Here is an 18,255-nt window from a genome sequence, read left to right as displayed (position 1 = left end):
TGGGGATGGATCATCCTGGAGGAGGTCTATTTGTGTGATTACTAAGGCTCGATACTGGCTTGATGGTGCATAATAAATCATTCACACACACTAGTGGCTGTTAACATTCCCTATGCATCTCTTAAATATTGAAGAACATATTAATTTGCTCCATCACACAAAATGTTGTAAAACTACCCCTTTTATGTTGCATCAGTGTTTTTTCTTCTTTTTGACAGATTAAATTTTTACCATTGAAATAAAACTTAATGCAAACATTTTATTTTTGCTTAGTAGGTGTAAGATAATTTAATATTGCCTTTAGACTAGTGTAGAACTTGTAGAATTACGGGTTTTTTTTTTTCATTGTAAGCATTCTTATCTTTTAGTTAGAAAGCCACATTTTCTCCTTCAGATTTTCTTGTACAACATGGAAAGCCTACCTCAAAATTTAGAATTTAGAAGTGGATCATAAGTTACCTTTTAAAGTTTTTCTGGATTAAGGGTGATGCTGTTCCCCTTGGAAGGTTTCCTAGAATCATAGTGCAGTTATACGCGAATGACATCTGCCGCCTTGTGGCCAGAGATGTTCTTGTTTTTATCTGGATCATTCTTATCTCCTTTTGCAGCACTGAATGATATGGAGGAGGTGGCACAGGAAGATGGAGTGGCTTTGGTAGAGAGCCACAGTGAACCGATTGCAACTAATCAAGCACTTCTTCCCATGGAAATTGATGAAGAACAAGCAGGTAATATTCTTGTCAGCATCCCTCTCTTATTATCTTGTTTCACTGGCTGAGTGCAAATAAGTTTATTGCTTCTTAAGGTTCACCAAGATAATATTTTTATTAGAATGAATTGTACAGTTTAAAGTGGTATAGTTTGAAATTAAACAAACACTTAATATTGATATTATTGATTTCAAATATTAAATCAATTTTATGTACAGTACCTCAGTAACATTTATATTACTTTTGTAAATAGGCGATTGATTGATTGATTGATTATGTGCCATCAAGTCATTTTTGACTCCTAATGACCACATAGATAGATTTCCCTGTACTACAAATGTGGAGATTGATACTGATTGCTAAAACACATAATGAGTTAACAGCTCCAGCAAGATACAAACGTTGGATTTCAAGCTTGCACTCCGTTACCTGGTATACCACACTAGCCCTGTTCTGGCTGCCAAAACAATTACTTACTTGCTAGTTTACTGTTCAATTGAGAGATGATTATGTATCTCTTTCTTTGAGAGTTGATATGCAGAGAGACATTACCAATGTAGTTCCCTGGCCAAGAGAATATTACTTCTGACCAATGAAGGAGCCTTTTAGTCACCTCTAGTTCCCACTGCAATATCTTGTAGCTTTAATTTTTCTCTTCTTTTTTTTTTTTTTTTTTGCTATATTTATGCAAAAGATTACATTTTCAACATTTTACAAATATGCAGATGGATTAATCAATTTGCATTATATTGTGTGGTGCAGACTGATTGTGAGCAGGAAGGAGCTAGTAGAAGGTTTGGAGAACATACAATCAAAACACAAAATTTAATTTGCCTAAACATGTGAAGGACTCAGACTAGATAAAGACTGGAGCCATGGGTGTAGTGCCACCTCTTTCTAGCCTCCATGTGGGAGGTCTGAAGGGTTACTACGCTTGTGTGTGCAGCTTTGAATGTCATCAGGGCCTGGAGAAAGCGAAAACCCCGATCACACCAATAGTTGCATTTGCATTCATGTGAACATGCACAAAGCTCCCCTCAGACCCCCCCCCCCAAACGTTTGGAAGCAGTGGTGAGTCTGCTTCTCTTTGAGCTCTCAATATATTCAGGTGAATGTCTAAAGGAGGGTTGTGAAGCATTCCAGATTGGTGCAAAACAGAGTACACACTGTGTTTTGTTTTGTTTTTTATTCCTCTCTGTGGTGTTTGAGGGGAGCTTGAAGAAGAGAAAAACAGAGACATATGGACTGCAGAAACTCCTCTGGGTAGGTATTCTAAACCATAATACAAATCCCAGCTAGTTTGGACACATGTTTAATATCCAGTGGAATGACAAGTTCAATCAAGGTGAGTCATGACCTAAGGAACATGAATAATCGATTGTTGACTTCTTGTCTTTTTCAGGGCCTAGTGGTCTTCAGCCTAATGTAAATCTTGCACCTATTACTGTCCATGATTCAGACAGTGAGGATGAAGATGAAAACATGGCAAGCTCAAGATCCTGTATCACAAACAGCATTGCACAAAGTTACTCAGACGGAGAGGAAAGAGTTAGAGATCCAGTGGAAATCCAGGAACCCTTATGTGAGAGTTTTCATTTTCTTGTGTATCTAGTAAAGCTGGTCTCTGAGTTACAAAGTAGGCCTGGGTAGGGCTTCAGATTCTGCTGAGAGGAGGAGCTTTGAAACACTGCAAGTGTGAACATAGAATCAGTTGGAAATGTGTTAAAACTGCCACACCTTTTCTTGGATCATGTAGCTGCTGCTGGGAGGCCTCCATTGCAGCTGCAGGATCATGGAGACAGCATCAGACTGAAACTTCTTTGAAACAATGGCAGTTGTAATTTTGTTATCAGATCACATTTAGTTTACTGGGGTTATGCAACAATCCAGATTCTAAGATGAAAAGATGATACAGTCTGCAGGGACATACAAATCCTACTTGTCTGCAACTCCTTAAAGAAGCTGTGTCTCTTCCTGGAGCTGCATGATCCCAGACGTGCTTGACCTAAGGAGGTGCCATCAGGTGTGATGTGCAAGTGCTTTGAAACACCTTTTCTCCCTTCAAATCTAGAATACTGCACAGCCCTATTGTGTATCACTCTCCTAACGCTTGCTGATACTAAATAGATTTGTTTTTTACCACCAGAAAATCAGTAGCGTAGCAGTTGTTCCATAGTAAAAAAATGTAGTGAAACTACGTAGTCCTTTTAAAATAATTACTGTGTAACCAATAAGCAAATTACAGCCCATCTATTACTAAAATGCAGATATTAGTTTTTATTGTCAATTTCAAGTCCTATCTTAGTAGGATATATTTCCTTTCTTTTATATAGAAGCAGGGTACTCATATAGCTTTGATCACCTTAACAGTTGCATTGTTCAATAAAGATTCCTCTCAGAATTAATACAGGTAGTCCTCAACTTACGACCATTCATTCAGTGGCCATTCAAAGTTACGAACATGCTGAAAAAAGTGACTTATGATTGGTACCTGAAGTTATGGCCATTGCAGCGCCCCTGCGGTCACATGATCAAAATTCAGGCGCTTGGCAGCCCACGTGCACTTAAAACCACAGGGGTGCTGCAACTCCCCCACCCACCTATCTCCTCCCATGCCCACACTGCCCTCTGCTCCACCACCCCAGCTGACCTTGCCATTGTCTTGCTCCTGCTGCTGACGAAGCATGCCCGGCCTGGCTGCTGGGCCGGGCTGGGCAGGGCTTTGGCTCCAGAAACAGGGAAGAAAACCCACTAAAGGCAGCCCCTCAATGGCATGTGCAAAAATGCCCCTTTTTGCTGTTCCTGGGCAGGGTTGGAGCTGGCTTTGACTCCGGAAACAGAAAAAAAAAATTAGGGTCTGGATGGATTTCCAGGGGTCCATAAGCTTGGAAGAGGGAAAAAAATTACAATTTACTTTCTCTAACCTCTAACTGAAATTTAGTCTTTCCAGCAGAGTAATTTTATTTATTTATTTATTTTCTATCCCATCTTTATTATTTTTATAAATAACTCAAGGTGGCAAACAATACTCCATCCTCCTCCTATTTTCCCCACAACAGCAACCCTGTGAGGTGAGTTGGGCTGAGAAAGAGTGACTGGCCCAGCCGGTTTTCAGGCCTAAGGCCAGACTAGAACTCACAGACTCCTGGTTTCTAGTCTGGTCCCTTAACCACTAGAGCAAACTGGCTCTTTATGGCCTTTAGATTCCAAAAATCGTTTGTTAATTTCAGTAAATCTCACTAGTTAAAATTATTTGAAATTTTAAAAAATATTTTGATAATTGATTTGAGCATAATTGGTTTCGTTTATAATACAATCTATATGTGTTTTATTTTATGCATTTAAATATATTTTTCTGAGAAGGGTCCATAGGTTTCACCAGATTCTTCAAGGAATCCATGGCACAAAAAGATTAAGAATCTCTCATTTAAATTTATGTTCTTTATAAGAAAAAAAAATCTAATCTGACTTCCTTGAGACTTCTCAGCTGTTTGGCTATGTGCACTAATGTCGGTTTAGACAGATTGCAGACATACAGGTAGCCCTCGGGTTAGAACCCTAATTGGGACCAGAATTTCCATTGCTAAATTAAACCGTCGTTAAGCAAAACATCACGTGACTGTGCCACTTAGCGATGGCAGTTCTGGCAGTCCTGGTTGCGGTAGTTAGGTGAGGACCTCACTCTTCTTCTATCCTGCACAAACTGCCACTTAACCCCTGCTGCCCCCAGCTGACCTTTGCCATCTTCTTCCTGCTGCTGGCCCAGGATCCAGACACTGGGTGAGGATATGGCTCTGGGATGAGTGCAGCAGGGCGGCGAAGCCTCATCTGCCAAAGGGAGCTTGCCAGGCCTGGCCAGGGAGGAGTCAGCGCCTGGATCTTGGGCTAGCAGCTGGAGGAAGAAAATGGAAAAGGTCAGCAGGGGTGGGCAGCGATAGGGATAGGCAGCGAGTGCAGGGCTGCCAAAAAGGCAAAGATAGGGGGAGATAGGCAGGTGAGGGGAGTTGAAGTGGAGGCAATTTGTAAAGGGCAAGAGAACATGATTGTGGGACATGCGATGGTTGTAAATGCAGGCTGATTGCCAAGCACACAGATTTTGATCATGTAACCGTGGGGGCCGTTGAAACAATTGGAACTTCGAGGACCGATCATAACTACCATTCATTCAGCAATATCGTAACTTTGAACAGTTGCCAACGAATGGACATAACTTGAGGACTACCTGTAGTCCATAGTAGGTGAAGTAAATTCTTATCTCTGCGTAACTTTTTATCTTGAGCTTTCCACTCTAGAGATCCTTACTCCTGTGTGTACTGTGCGCTGTAATTGTGTGTGCTGCAGGCTTTGCATTACTTTATATTGCTCTTCTGCTTTCCCCAATATTGCAGCAGTGAGTGGTAAAGGCAAAGCTCCACTGCGGAAAAGATGCAGTGCCAGCCGGGTGAAGCTTTTTCTTTCTGAGGAGAGCAGCTGTGAAAAGGGCTGTCAAGTCACCAGTGAGCAGATTAAAGCAGATATGAAAGCAGCCAGTGATGTGACAACAGAAAGGAATAAAAACAAAGATTGTAACCCAAGCTGTGGTGGGGACACTGGACCTTCAGGAAGCTCGTCCACTGCTGCTTCTCAAAGCCTTGAAGATGTCAGGAAAGCATATAGCTCTAATGAGTCCCTTTCCACAGCTGCAGAGGATTCTGGGAAGTGTCTCTGTAGGAGTGAAGATTCCAGTGAAAGGGATGATGAGGATAATTCTTTATGCTCCAGGTGTTCCTGTTACGTGCCCCAGAGTCAGCAAAAGAGAACTAATGGAGTTTCTGATGGTGAATGTCCATCTACCAGTGGAGCCTGTGGTACAAATGGGCCATCTGTGGGAGGAGCAGAATTTTCTCTGAGAACATTACCAAATTCTGATTCTTCAGGGGAAGCCAGCAATGAGAGGACTAATGAGGGAGTCTGTGGGACTGCTAATGAGGAGAGCAATAGTTCACAGCAAGCAAGGTTTGAAATGGAATACAATGAAGATTATCCCCGTAGACCTTTAACAAGAGCCAGAAGTAGACTTTCCCATGTGCCTTTGGTGTCTCAGCCAGGTAAGATTACGTTTACATTAAGTAAATGTAAATGTACATTACATTAGTCTTTATCCTGCATGAATTGTCTTGCTTTGTCACCCTGGCTCCAGAGGAGTGTAGAATACAAAAGGGATAAATTATTATCACAGCAGAAATGCCTCTTAAAATTATTATCCCAATTCTTGTATTAATAGATCTGTGTATGAATAGAAATGGAAGAATGATAGCTATTTTGGGGTGAGATAGTTGAGCTCTTTGTCTTTGAGAAGACTCTTCTTGGGATATATTTCTTTGAAATAAAAACTCTGAAAACCTGATTGAAAATGGTTTTAAAAATGTAAAGGCAGGATTGCTGAAAGGCTGAGTTCAATTGACTTGGGTCAAATTAGAAAAGTAAATGGTTACTCAACCCAGTATTTCAGGTAAGTGCAGAGAATTTATATGCAGACTGGAAGTCTGCAGGAAGTCAGCCAGGTTCTGGTGGATGAGATGAAGATAGTTTTTTTTCTTCCGAGGCTGCGGCAATGGCCACCCATTTTCCAACTCAAGCATTAATAAGATATCATTTGATTTTGTTCTGCATTCCCTATATGTAAATAGAGACCCTAAACAAGTGTTTGCATTCTCCCTCTGGAGGGAGATGATGCAGATGCAGAAACTTATTTTTACACCTATCAGGTATTTAGTTCTTAATTTGTGGCCCTCACCAAATCTGAAGAGATTAGGGAGGTTTGTATCTGAACACTGGTGATAACCAGCATCTGGAATTGCACCTGGAAGACTACTGGGAGCCAGTGCAGCTCACAAAATAGTGTTATTGCATGGGCATACTGTGATGTACCCATAATTATCCATGCTGCTGCATTTTAGACTCTTTGCAGCTTCCAGATGGTCTTCAAGGGCAGCCCCATGTAGAATGCATTGTAATTGTCCAACTGGAAAGTGAGTAATACATGAATGGCCACAAGCATGATTTCCCAATCCACAAGATGGAGTTGGCCACAGCTGCTACCTGCTCCTGAAGTGCTTGTTAACCAAGTTCTACAGCCAAATTCTTCAATTTAAAATAAATACCTAAGTGTAATTCTTACATGTTTCATCTCTCTTATGTGCTTACTCATTACCCAAATTAAAGATATTTTTTAGTTTTAATGAGAGGAGGAATTCTGAATGGCTCCGTCATTGTTTTTATGTGGTACTCAAATGACTTCTTCTGCAGTGGTGTCATCCTCACGTCTTTGCTTCATTGCAATATACAGACATTAAAACAACGTTTATGCCACATGCCCCTTTCCTTTTGTGCTTCAGCACGTAGACTCCTAGCAGATTTTTGTAAATGTCATTTCCCTACAGCTGTGCAGGTTCAAAATATGGATTGTACATAAAACTAAACAAAAGAAAATATAAATCCTAATGCTAAACTTCATCTTCTCATTTGTGTTTTTCTTCCACTGTTGAGCTGTTCATAAAATTTATTTATTCATTCATTCATTCATTATTTTTTATACTAATCAATGCCACATTGATTTATTGTGTGTGTATATGTATACATATACATGCTCATATACACAGCTTTTCAACAGCATTCCCAGGGCACTTTTGCTTTGAGTTGAATCTGCCTGTGATATATTCAATTCTGGGCTTGTAGAATTTACTCTTGTTTGTAAAGTGCCATAATAAAAAAATTATTAAAATCTCTTGGGAAGCACTACTTCCAACACCTTCAGCTGCTAATTATCATGCTATCGTGAAGTAAATATTCATTAATTATTAGTGATGCTATATTCCTTCTCTTATCTGAGATCTGATACAGCAGTTTCATATTCTCTAATCCATAAACAGATTTAAATATTCCATCATGAGAAGTCTGCATTACCTACCTTACACCTGGAATCATACCATTTTATTTAACTGTACAGTGCACATCTAATCCTATTTGTGCAAGTCCTAATATATATGGAAAATACTATGTAGAGCTTTTCCTGTTTTCCTTGACAGACTAAATGAATGTTGGTAAAACTTCAGCCTGTTATTTTTGTCATCTTTTAACATCCTTTGTGTTTTTCAAACATTTTCAGTGATGGACTATTTTAAAATAATTATGTCCAATGTTTAGGGATGCTGGAATTGTAGTTTCAGTAACATCCAGAGAGTCATGTAATCTTCATTCTTGCTGTACTTAGATAGTGCAAAATTAGAAATTTAATACTACTTAATTCCTCTTAAGGCAGAGTCACAGCTGGTGGCATCACTTATCAGACCTTGGCTGATCTTGAAAAATTTAAGCAGAGTCAGGTCTGGTTAGTCTTTCCTTCAAATACTATTGATTTGATGTGATTTGATTTGATTTGATTTGATTTGATTTGATTTGATTTCTATAGCCGCCCATCTCAACAAGTGACTCTGGGCAGCTTTTAGGATTAGGATAACCTGGGGTTGTGAGCTAGATGGAAATGTTGAAAAAACATTCCAAAAGAATCAGTTCTTAGTTTTTTTTTGTCTCATTGACTGGCCACTGCTCACCGTTTTGAAATTGATTTTAGAACCTTAATTCTGTCTAGCAGTTTCTAAGAAAATGTTCAGGATATGCCATTGCTGTGAGTATTTTTAAAACTATCACAACTATATCCAATCATTTATTTTATTTTGTCTTCTCAGAAGCAGCCAAACCAAAACCTCGACATTCAGTGAAGAGAAAACGGACAGCTGATAAGTCCACAAGCACCAGTGATCCTGTGATTGAGGATGACCACATCCAGGCGAGTACTTTAGGCCAGATGTATGGATAACCAATCACTTCCAAGATGATTGAAACTTGTCTTTTCTAAATGTATTTTCTTGCTAAGTTGTTTGCATATAATTTATACTTCAGTATCAACCAGAGGTAGGCTGTGTTTTCCACACTGTTAAGAATGTTGCAGATGCTAGGAAGGAAGGAGAAAGATATTCTAAGAGAAGAGAGTTTCAGTTACACATCCCTGTTTTCAGTGCTGCCCACATTTTCTCACACAACATTAGATGTCATGACTATTGATAGTTTGACTGATTAATTGATTTGCCATGATCCATGTAGTAGTCTTTAATACTAAAAATAAATTCTCTAGGTTTTGACACTAAAATCAAAAAACCTTGTTGGAATCACCTTGACTAACTGTGGCATAACAGACCTGGTGCTGAAAGACTGCCCTAAAATGATGTTCATTCATGGTATGTACATTTTGTTTGTTGAAGCTTAAGAAATGTTCTTGAAAATTTAGCAGGACTAATGGATTCTTCATCTTAACAAGCTGAACCTTATAAGTCTTTTAAATAAATAAACAAAATAAATAAATATGGTTTCTCACTTATATAAACATAATCTATTGGAGGAAATCAACAATTCAGTAATATAGAATCATAGAGTTAAAAGTGACCATTTAGGTCATCACATTCAGTCTCCTCAGTGCAGGAGTCCAAATTAATCCATCTGCTTGAACACATCCCATGAAGGGAAGTCTACTGCTTCTCTGGATAATTGGTTCCACCGTTATGGAATACATGCAGTTAGAATGTCACCCGTTACCTCTATCTCTAGAAAAATAAATAACACAGGCTCATGGCGTATTAAGATTTAGAACATTCTTACACTTGCCTTGGCCCCATGACTCTTCCAACTTGATGACTCCCAATTTTGCCCTTTCAAAACAAGTCATTCAAATTAAGTCAACAGTCCATGCTGAAGTGTTTAATAAAAGATGAAATTGGCAATCTGAGATCAGTTTTTGCATTATTCCTCCACAGCTATAATATTAAATGACTAAACTTTTATGTATGATGTTTTTATACTTTGTTGGTTTTCCTTTTTAGCCACCAGGTGCCGTGTTCTTAAGCACTTAAAAGTAGAGAATGCACCTATTGTCAATCGATTTGACTATGCTCAGTGCAAGAAATTAAATATGGATCAGGTCCTAGATCAGATACTCCGGATGCCTCCAGAGAGAAATAGGATTATTTACCTTCGTCCAATGCAGCAGGTATCCAACTAGCTTTTACTTAAGCAAGAGACTTTGTGTATTTTTCTATGCTCTGCCATTTTTTTTTCTTTTTGGCGCGAAAGCTACTAATCTAAACCAACTTTAAAGGCATATTTTGAGTTTTTATTCATCCTAATGTTTGTCCCCCTCTTCTTTAGAATAGGTTACATGCTTGGCATTCTTGGAATAAAACAGAACATAAACATCTATAAGCATTCTGTTCCCTCAGGAAAATTTTCAGTGGTCTACACTGTTCAAATAATATTAAATGGGGTGGAATACCATAGTGTTCTTTGCACGTAGAGGCCCTAAATTAATACTTCTCATCCTAACCCAATGCAATATAAAATACATATATAGCTTACTCCAGATTTTCCTGGGATGGCATTACAATGAAATTAATTTCTTTATGATTTTCGTGTCTCTGGAAATTACTTGCTGTCATTCTTGAGAGGATAGTAGCTCAGCTAGTAAGCTCCAGACATGTTGAATGTTCTATATTTTCTGTGTGCACTAGCTAATGACAGTTTTCCTGGCTTTCAGTCAATGTCATGTTGACATGGCAACTCACAAAATAGAAAAGCTACCCTATAAATGTTTACTACAAGTTCTAAACATTTCACTAGTTACATCACTGATACAAAATAAGAATCAGTACTGAAAGATATGCAAAAATCAACTAACTAAAATATAGTAGAGTATCTGAAACAATGAATGTGGTATGCTTTTAATTTACCAAATATTCTATGAAAGAATGAAAGAAAGAAAAAACTATGGCCTTTTTCCTTTTTTTTTAAAACTGAATGTATTTGACAAGTGATGGCAGAGTTTTGTTGGAAAATTTGTGAAGACTCTTAGAGAATCTTAAATTCTCCGTTGTGTTCATATCATTTTGTTCCTCATTTCTTTCACTAAAGAGAGAAATGTAATACAGCTCACTAGTGCTGATAAGATATTGACTGTTGAAATGTATTTTGCTGTTTTCTCTTGTTACAAGCATGCTGTGCCCTTTTCTACAGGTTGACACACTGACCCTTGAACAAAAAATATTTAGTGGTCCTTACCCATATCATATCTGTGTCATTCATGAATTTAGTAACCCTCCAAATGTTCGCAATAAGGTGCGCATTCGCAGTTGGATGGACACGATAGCAAACATTAATCAGTAAGTCAGCTAAACGTACAGTCTTGCTTGTTGAATGTGTGTGTGTGCGTGCGTGTGCACATGCGCACACTGCTCAGAATGGTCTTGTGATTCAGTTAAGTGGGGCAAAAGACTTCCAGCTTCAGGATGATGGCATTGCTTTTTCAAACAAAGCAGTTGCCTGGCTGCTGTGATTTGGCTCAGGTGTTGTGTAAAGGGTACCTTGGAAAATATGAGAAGTGTCCTGAAATATTAATGGCAGTCACTTCAGTCAGAACTTTAGAAAGATTCTGTTCCTTTGGAGTTTTAGAAAAAGTAGTAATAGTAGTAGTGGTAGTGGTAGTAGTAGTAATCACAGCTGCCAGTTCTTTAGATGGTGTTGGCCTTCATTCACATTGAGTTCTTCCCAAGAACCTAGGATCTCATAATGTATGTGCAGATCCAGGCAGTGTGGCCTTTTGTAATTGACAGATGGCAATATTGTCAATATGCAGATTTTCTAAGTGCCATCCAAGGCTTTTTAGTATGGCACCCATTGTGCTGATAACCACTGGGACCACCATTGCCAGTTTATGCCATAATCTTTCAACTTAGTATGTTTGGTCACACAGTCAGCCAGATGTTTAGACTGGATTTGGCATTTTTGTCCACCTATCGAGTCCTTCCCAAGGACCTGGGATAGGCAGATGTTGTTTAATAATATTAAAGGTATCATCACAGGATGTAAACTCTTCCAAGTAAAGCTTTTTGCAATTGACTGATGGTGATTTTGTCAATGCCAATGTTGTTCAAGTGGTGCTCCAGTTGTTTTGGGATTGCACTCAAGGTGCCTATTACAACTGGTACTATCTTTGCATTCTTTTGCCACAGTCGTTCTACTTCTGTTTGCAGGTCTTTATCTTTTGTGATTTTCTCCAGTTCTCTCTCTCCTATTCTGCTATCTCCAGGTATTGCAATGTCCACTATCCAGATTTTTTTGTCTTTCTTATTAGCAGTTGTTAAGTCTGGGGTGTTGTGTGGGAGATACTTGTCTGTTTGAATTCTAAAGTCCCAGAGTACTAGCTTCTTCATTTTCTATTACTTTGTCTATTTTGCAGTCCCACCAGTTCTTGCTTGCAGGCAAGTGGTATTTCTTGCAGATATTCTAATGCACCATTGTTGCTACTTTGTCATGCTGTTGTTTGTAATCAGTCTGTGTGATCTTCTTGCAGCAGCTAACTAGGCGGCCCACTGTTTCTTCAGCTTCTTTACAGAGACGACTTTTGCTGTCTGCTGCTATCTTCTCAATTCTGGCTTTACGTGCATTTGTTCGTAAGGTTTGGTCTTGTGCAGCCAGAATTAGCCCCTCTGTCTTTTACTTCAACTTTCCTGCTCTTAGTCATTGCAAGGTCTTGTTGTTATCTGCTTTGCCTGCTATTTTTTTTTTTAATGTACTGGCTGTGTAATACTTTGCCTTGCCTTGTCTCTTTTCTATTCTTCATTTGTTCTTTCTTATAGGCCAGTTTGTTCTCTTTGGTATTCAGTAAGCCTTCATGGTGTACTAGCTTCAGTGTGTTTCTTCACTGTCCTTCAGATATTCTTCCAATGTCCTTTTTTCTTCTTCAACTGTCTGATGTACTTCCATGTCCAACTGTGTTCCTTCGTAAATAGAGTCTGTCAACATCGCTGTGTGGATGAAGGGCATGATTCATTGTCATTATTCTTCTGTTCTTCTTATCCAGGACTTCCAGTTCAGCTTGAGTCCAGTCCACTATTCCAGCAGTATATCTAATGACTGGAATTGCCCAGGTGTTAATTGCCTGGATGGTATTTCTGCCACTGAGTTTGGACTTTAAGATCTTCTTCACTCTTCTGATGTATTCATTACTGACCTTCTTGTTGACTTCAGTGTGCTTGATTTTAGCAGCCTGAAGGATGTCCAGGTATTTGTAGTGATCTTCTTCATCCAGACTCTTGATGTTATTTCCATAGGGCATCTTGATTCCTTCAGTTTTCACTATTTTTTCCCTGTTGATGGTAAAGGTGGCACATTAGTCCAGTCCAAACTCCATTGCAAAATCTTGGCTGTATATTTGGACAGTGTTGAGCAGCAATTCCATTTCAGATGGTGTTTTTCCATACAGCTTCAGATCATTCTTGTCAAAGAGGTGGGATAACCTGGCAGATGTTTTTGATGTTTGATAGCCATGGCTTGACTTGTTCAGTATTGTTGACAGAGGAATCGATGCAATGACGAACAGTAGTGGTGATAGTGAGTCTCCTTGAAAGAGTCCTCTCTTGATGTTAACCTCTCCCAGTCTATCACCATTGACCGGCAATTGTGTCTTCTATTGTACCATTGATCTTTGCACAAAGCTTCTACTGACTCCTATTATTTCTAGGCACTTGATTAGCCAATCATGTGGCATGGAGTCAAATGCCTTCTTGTAATCAATCCCGGCTACTTTCAGGTTGGTCTTCCTTCTCTTACAGTTTTCCAAAATCATCTTCTCAATTAGGACCTGATCTTTTGTCCCTCTGCTGTTTGGGTCGTTTCCTTTCTGCGCAGATGGAAAGAGCTTGTTTTCAACTAGATGCTGTTGGACGCATCAGCTGCCACACCAGTTAGCAATTTGAAAGTTGTTGGTAAGCAGGTAATTGGCCTGTAGTTGCCTGGTGCTGCCACATTTGTTGGATCTTTCATTATTAGGTAGGTTTTGCCAGATGTTAACCAGTCTTCAATTTCACCTCAGTGTGTTGTTAAACTGCTTGGCAATGAGTGGGTGCAGGCTAGTCATATATCAAGTTGTTGTTGTTATTGTTGTTTTTAGTCAGGAGGGAATGGGGCAGTGATAAAAATTTAATTAATAAATTAATAAATAAAAAACTTGTATGCTGCCTGACTCTCAATGACCCTGGGCAGCTCACAACAATCAAACAAAGAAATTACAATCAAATCAATAAAACATAAAATATGAAGATAGAAGATTGCAAGCATGATGAAACAAGAGGTCTCACTCTTCCTTGCCAAGAGTGGCCTGGGTGAAGAGCCAGTATATACATGCATACATACATACAGTGTGCATGTATGTGTCTGTCTGTCTGTCTTATATCTGTATTAATAATTAGGCTTCCTTCAATATTTATAATGATTTGTGTTTTCTTTCTTAGTGGCACGCTATAATACCCTTAGGCAGCAGACAGCATAGCGAGTAGTCAGATTATGGGAAATGTCCAGAATATATGACTATATCAGCTTAACATGTCAGAGTGGTGCTGAGGTCATTTCATAGCTTCCTTTGGGGAATCTTGTTTTTATTTTTATTTATTTATTTATTTTTCAAATTTCTATTACCGCCTATCTTCCCCAAAAAGGGGGACTCTAATGATATACCCTTGTCTTCAGACATAAGGTGCATCACAATTGAAATAGGGTTTCAAATATCAATTTGCCTAATTCTTTCAACTTATATTTTACACATGAAGTAAGGTTAAATAAGGCTCTAGTACAGCTGCCCTGATTACTTTATTGTCTGTAACAGTACCAAATGTATCTCAGGATTGAACTGTGGATCCTTGGTGTTCTCTGAGCTTGGTTGTTTTCTTGCAGGCATTTCATTGCCCAACTGGATAACATCTTCAGTGCTAGAAGGAAGTGGGGTTTGCTGCTTATTTATATACACTAGCTTGCTCTGTCAGTGTTGATGAGGGTATTGTTTTCTCCTTGGTAGTTCCTTGATTAAGCTGTCGTTTACTGCTTGATTGTTTGTCTGAGTTAGTCGTCCCTTGATTGGGGCATTGTTTACTTCTTGCTTGCTTGTTGGTGTTAATCCTGGTGTTAATCCCTTCTTATCTTTATTGTCGGTAACAGTATTCCTCAAGCTGATTCCCTTATATGATCAGTAACTACCTTGAATATTTATTTGAGTAATAAGGCAGAATCTAAATTGAATAAATAAATAAAATATATGGGAGTTGAAGACCAATAATTGCCAACAGACATGGCCAAAGGCTGGGAAACATAGTAGTTAGATACATCTAGAGAATGTCAGTTTGGGAAAGTCCAGACTATAATTTTAACATCCCAGGTTGTTTTCTATAGATATCCCATTTATTTTCATATTTCTTCTTCATTCGGTCCTTCAGAGAGCTTATTAAATATGAATTCTTTCCTGAAGCCACACGAACAGAAGATGATCTAAAAAAATATACAAAATATCCCTGGGGGAGAGATATTTACACTTTAGAAGGTAAGCATTACAGAGACCTTGAAAGCAACTATATAAACTTATTAAGAAAATATTCTCAAATTATAGCCTATATGTTAGACAAACAAAAAATAGCTAATTTTGACTGTAAGAATTATGTTTTTAAAAAATAATTTATTTTTCATGATGAAATCATGAGTGTATCAGCAAGGAGAGAGATTTCAGTATAGACATTTTATTTTTATTAATAAAAAAGGTAAATAAAAAACTGTGATGTTTTTAAATGACAGAGAAAGGACCTCTTGTTGCATAGGTATTGCAAAAGTTTTGATTCCCTTAGTTCAATAGAATTCAGCAAGGCAAGATGAAAGCATGGGAGGAGGAGCAGTTTCCTCCCAGTGTCAGACTTCTTTGTGTTAAAAGTGACCTATGGGCCACAAAATTGCAGAATATAAAGGGCATAGAGGTTATACATAGGCCATGTATCACCTGTAAGTGTGTGGTCAGATACGCAAAGGAGGTGCAACTAATGTGTACTGTGTATGTCTTGCAAATAAGCAAATATCTGCAGAGGATTTTATTTTCTGAATGTTTCTTTGCCAAAGATAATAAGACAGTTGCAGGCAAGAAGAGATTATTTCAACTGAAAAAAGAAGTGCAGAGACCTATTTCTGGCTGTTCTGTTGTAGGTGTTGTGGATGGGGCTCCCTATTCAATGATAACTGATTTTCCTTGGTTGAGGTCACTGAGGACAGCTGATCCTAATGGCTATGCAAGATACGATTTTGAAGATGATGAAAAGAGTAAGTAACCATTTGAGTGCCTGGTTTACCAGGGAACCTGAAGCATTATGCAGCAATGTACCTTCAGCTTAAACAAAAATATAATATATTTACAAGAGTTACAGGAAATGTCTTTACCCGTGTGTTCCTTATAGATATATTTATATATTTGTTTCATGTACTTCTATACCACCCAGTTCTTTAAGCATCACAGAGTTTTAACTGGTTGCTTAGGCAATTGATATGGCCAAAGTATTTAGAAATCCAGATTAAAGCATCCGTATCCACAGTAGATGATTGTCTAAGCTTGGCTTGAGCACTTCCAGTGAAGAGGAGCTCATCACTTCTCTGGTAAATGGCTCCATTCTGAATTGTTCCTAGGGGCTTTGCCTGCAAGAACTGCCTTCCTGTAACTTACATCCATTATTCCATAATCTGACCTCTGGAATGATAGAGGACATTTATTTATTGTATTTTATTTATTTATCAAACTTTATCACTGCCCATCTCCCTCCCAGGGAGGGACTCTGGGCGGTTTACATTTGCTCTTCATTATCAATCAGGAAAGCTCATTTGCGAAGAAATTGGATAGGACATGCACCCATGTTCTAGAATGCCATCCTCACTGAAGTTCACTAGCTCACTTTAAAGCAACAATTTAAAGCAATTTTTTGGAATCACATTTCCAAAGTGCTGATATATTTATGTGCCTTTCCCTTCTTGGCTATTGGTTTATCTGTTGACCTTCCTAGGGAAGTCAAATCTGACTGCAACAATCCATGCCTTAGATAAATGTGAGTGTTTTATATAGGAGTGTCTATAGCTGGTGCAATGTGAAGTCCAGACTATGAAGATTGCTAGTTTTGGATGAAGAACACAGCTTAAATTTTGTTTTTGAGTTCAACACAATATCCTATTTTTTTCTTTCAACATCATAAATCAATTAGGTCCAAAAAACTGCCTTCTTCCGTATTAGATTACTCAAAAGCTACAATATTCTTAAATTCTTTTCTATAGCAGTGTGCCAGTTGTGGATTTTTCTCCCAAAGTTGATTGAGAAAGGAATTTAGAATACTTTCCAAAATGATAGGCAGGCATAAACTGTATCTTTTCAAATTCTATAGAGCTATATATGAAAACATTTTATATGGTAAACAGCATTGAAGCTCAACAAGAAGGGAAAGTCTAAGCAAGCTGGGCTTTAAAAGGACATTTATATATTTCATACTTGCATCAGCTGCTTCAAATAATAATGTTACTAATTTTTCAGTGGGATAGCCATTTTTGTATGGTAGATCCTTAAATATGAATGTTTATGCCTGAGATAACATTTATTATGTATTTGTTTAAAAGGAAGGCATACATTCCAGTGATAATTATTTTTGTTTCTATTCTCTTTTTCTTTGCATCTAATATTAGCTACTATTTATGCTCCCCGGAGAAAAGGACAGCTGTCAGCAGATATCTGCATGGAAACGATAGGTGAAGAGATCTCAGAACTCCGGCAAATGAAGAAAGGGGTATTCCAGCGGGTGGTAGCTATCTTCATCCATTACTGTGATGTTAATGGGGAGCCAGTAGAAGACGATTACATCTGAACGGATCCAACTGCGAGCTCTCAGCCCTTCCTGTGTTCTGGCTGGCATTGCCAGCACAGAAAGCAGATGGATTTCCTCCACTGCTCTGGTGCACTGAGAAGTCTTGGAATTTGTGCGATTACCCCAACACCTACTGGAATACTGTGTAGTAAATATATAAGGAGAAGTCGCAGTGAATACTGAGGACTCTACATAAAAAAAATCCTCATGAAGTTGACTTTATTTCATATGCTTATATTATGAAATTTAATTCAAATTCCATTTTAATGAAGGCAATTAATTATGGCATGGCAAAACGTTTGAATTTCTTAGCTCATATAATTCATGGCAGTATTTTGTTGGTTTGCCAGAAACAAAACCCTACATAGGCCGTGTTCAGGAGCCACAGGAGTCTTTTAAATCTGTGCCTTTTTTTCCCCTCTTAAGCATCTAAGAGTCCATTCTGAGTAAATCTGTTGAACAGTCTTTGAGTCTTGTGCATTTTTCAAGGGGAAACAAAATTGGAAGAGCTAAACCAGTGACAAATGGCAGAAGTGGAAAGAGCAGCCGTGTGAGGGATTTGCAGAAAACTATCCCAAAATCCCTAGTCTGAGTGTTCAGATGAAAACACTAGTGGGCTAGAGGGCTCAAGGTTAAGAAAGAGCAATAAGCTAAAAATAAATGTTCTCTGTTACAGTTTTCTTCTTCAGTGCATTTTGCTTTCAGTAAAGATGCACGTATATTCTGGTGAGAAAAAAAAAAGTCCCCTAGTT

General features: G+C 38.4%; 1 protein-coding gene across 5 annotated transcripts in view; it reads left to right on the top strand.

Moving 5' to 3' along the window:
- The window catches only part of FBXO38 (F-box protein 38), a 37,602-nt gene extending 19,635 nt beyond the window's left edge, over positions 1 to 17,967 (top strand). For 2 of the 5 annotated variants that reach the window (XM_063292429.1, XM_063292426.1), the window contains exons 13-23: positions 609 to 728; positions 1,920 to 1,973; positions 2,113 to 2,292; positions 5,099 to 5,797; positions 8,438 to 8,538; positions 8,884 to 8,986; positions 9,626 to 9,792; positions 10,812 to 10,957; positions 15,062 to 15,165; positions 15,813 to 15,926; positions 17,325 to 17,967. In XM_063292429.1, the coding sequence (XP_063148499.1) occupies positions 609 to 728; positions 1,920 to 1,973; positions 2,113 to 2,292; positions 5,099 to 5,797; positions 8,438 to 8,538; positions 8,884 to 8,986; positions 9,626 to 9,792; positions 10,812 to 10,957; positions 15,062 to 15,165; positions 15,813 to 15,926; positions 17,325 to 17,503 (1,967 nt within the window). In that variant the 3' untranslated portion in view covers positions 17,504 to 17,967. The remainder of the gene's footprint in view (positions 1 to 608; positions 729 to 1,919; positions 1,974 to 2,112; positions 2,293 to 5,098; positions 5,798 to 8,437; positions 8,539 to 8,883; positions 8,987 to 9,625; positions 9,793 to 10,811; positions 10,958 to 15,061; positions 15,166 to 15,812; positions 15,927 to 17,324) is intronic. The other 3 variants (XM_063292427.1, XM_063292430.1, XM_063292428.1) reach the window with 3 other exon arrangements.
- Positions 17,968 to 18,255: the final 288 nt, after the last annotated feature.

Source organism: Candoia aspera, chromosome 2 (genome assembly GCF_035149785.1).
Source record: "Candoia aspera isolate rCanAsp1 chromosome 2, rCanAsp1.hap2, whole genome shotgun sequence".
Classification (NCBI taxonomy): domain Eukaryota; kingdom Metazoa; phylum Chordata; class Lepidosauria; order Squamata; family Boidae; genus Candoia; species Candoia aspera.
This window is presented reverse-complemented; position numbering and strand designations above follow the sequence as displayed.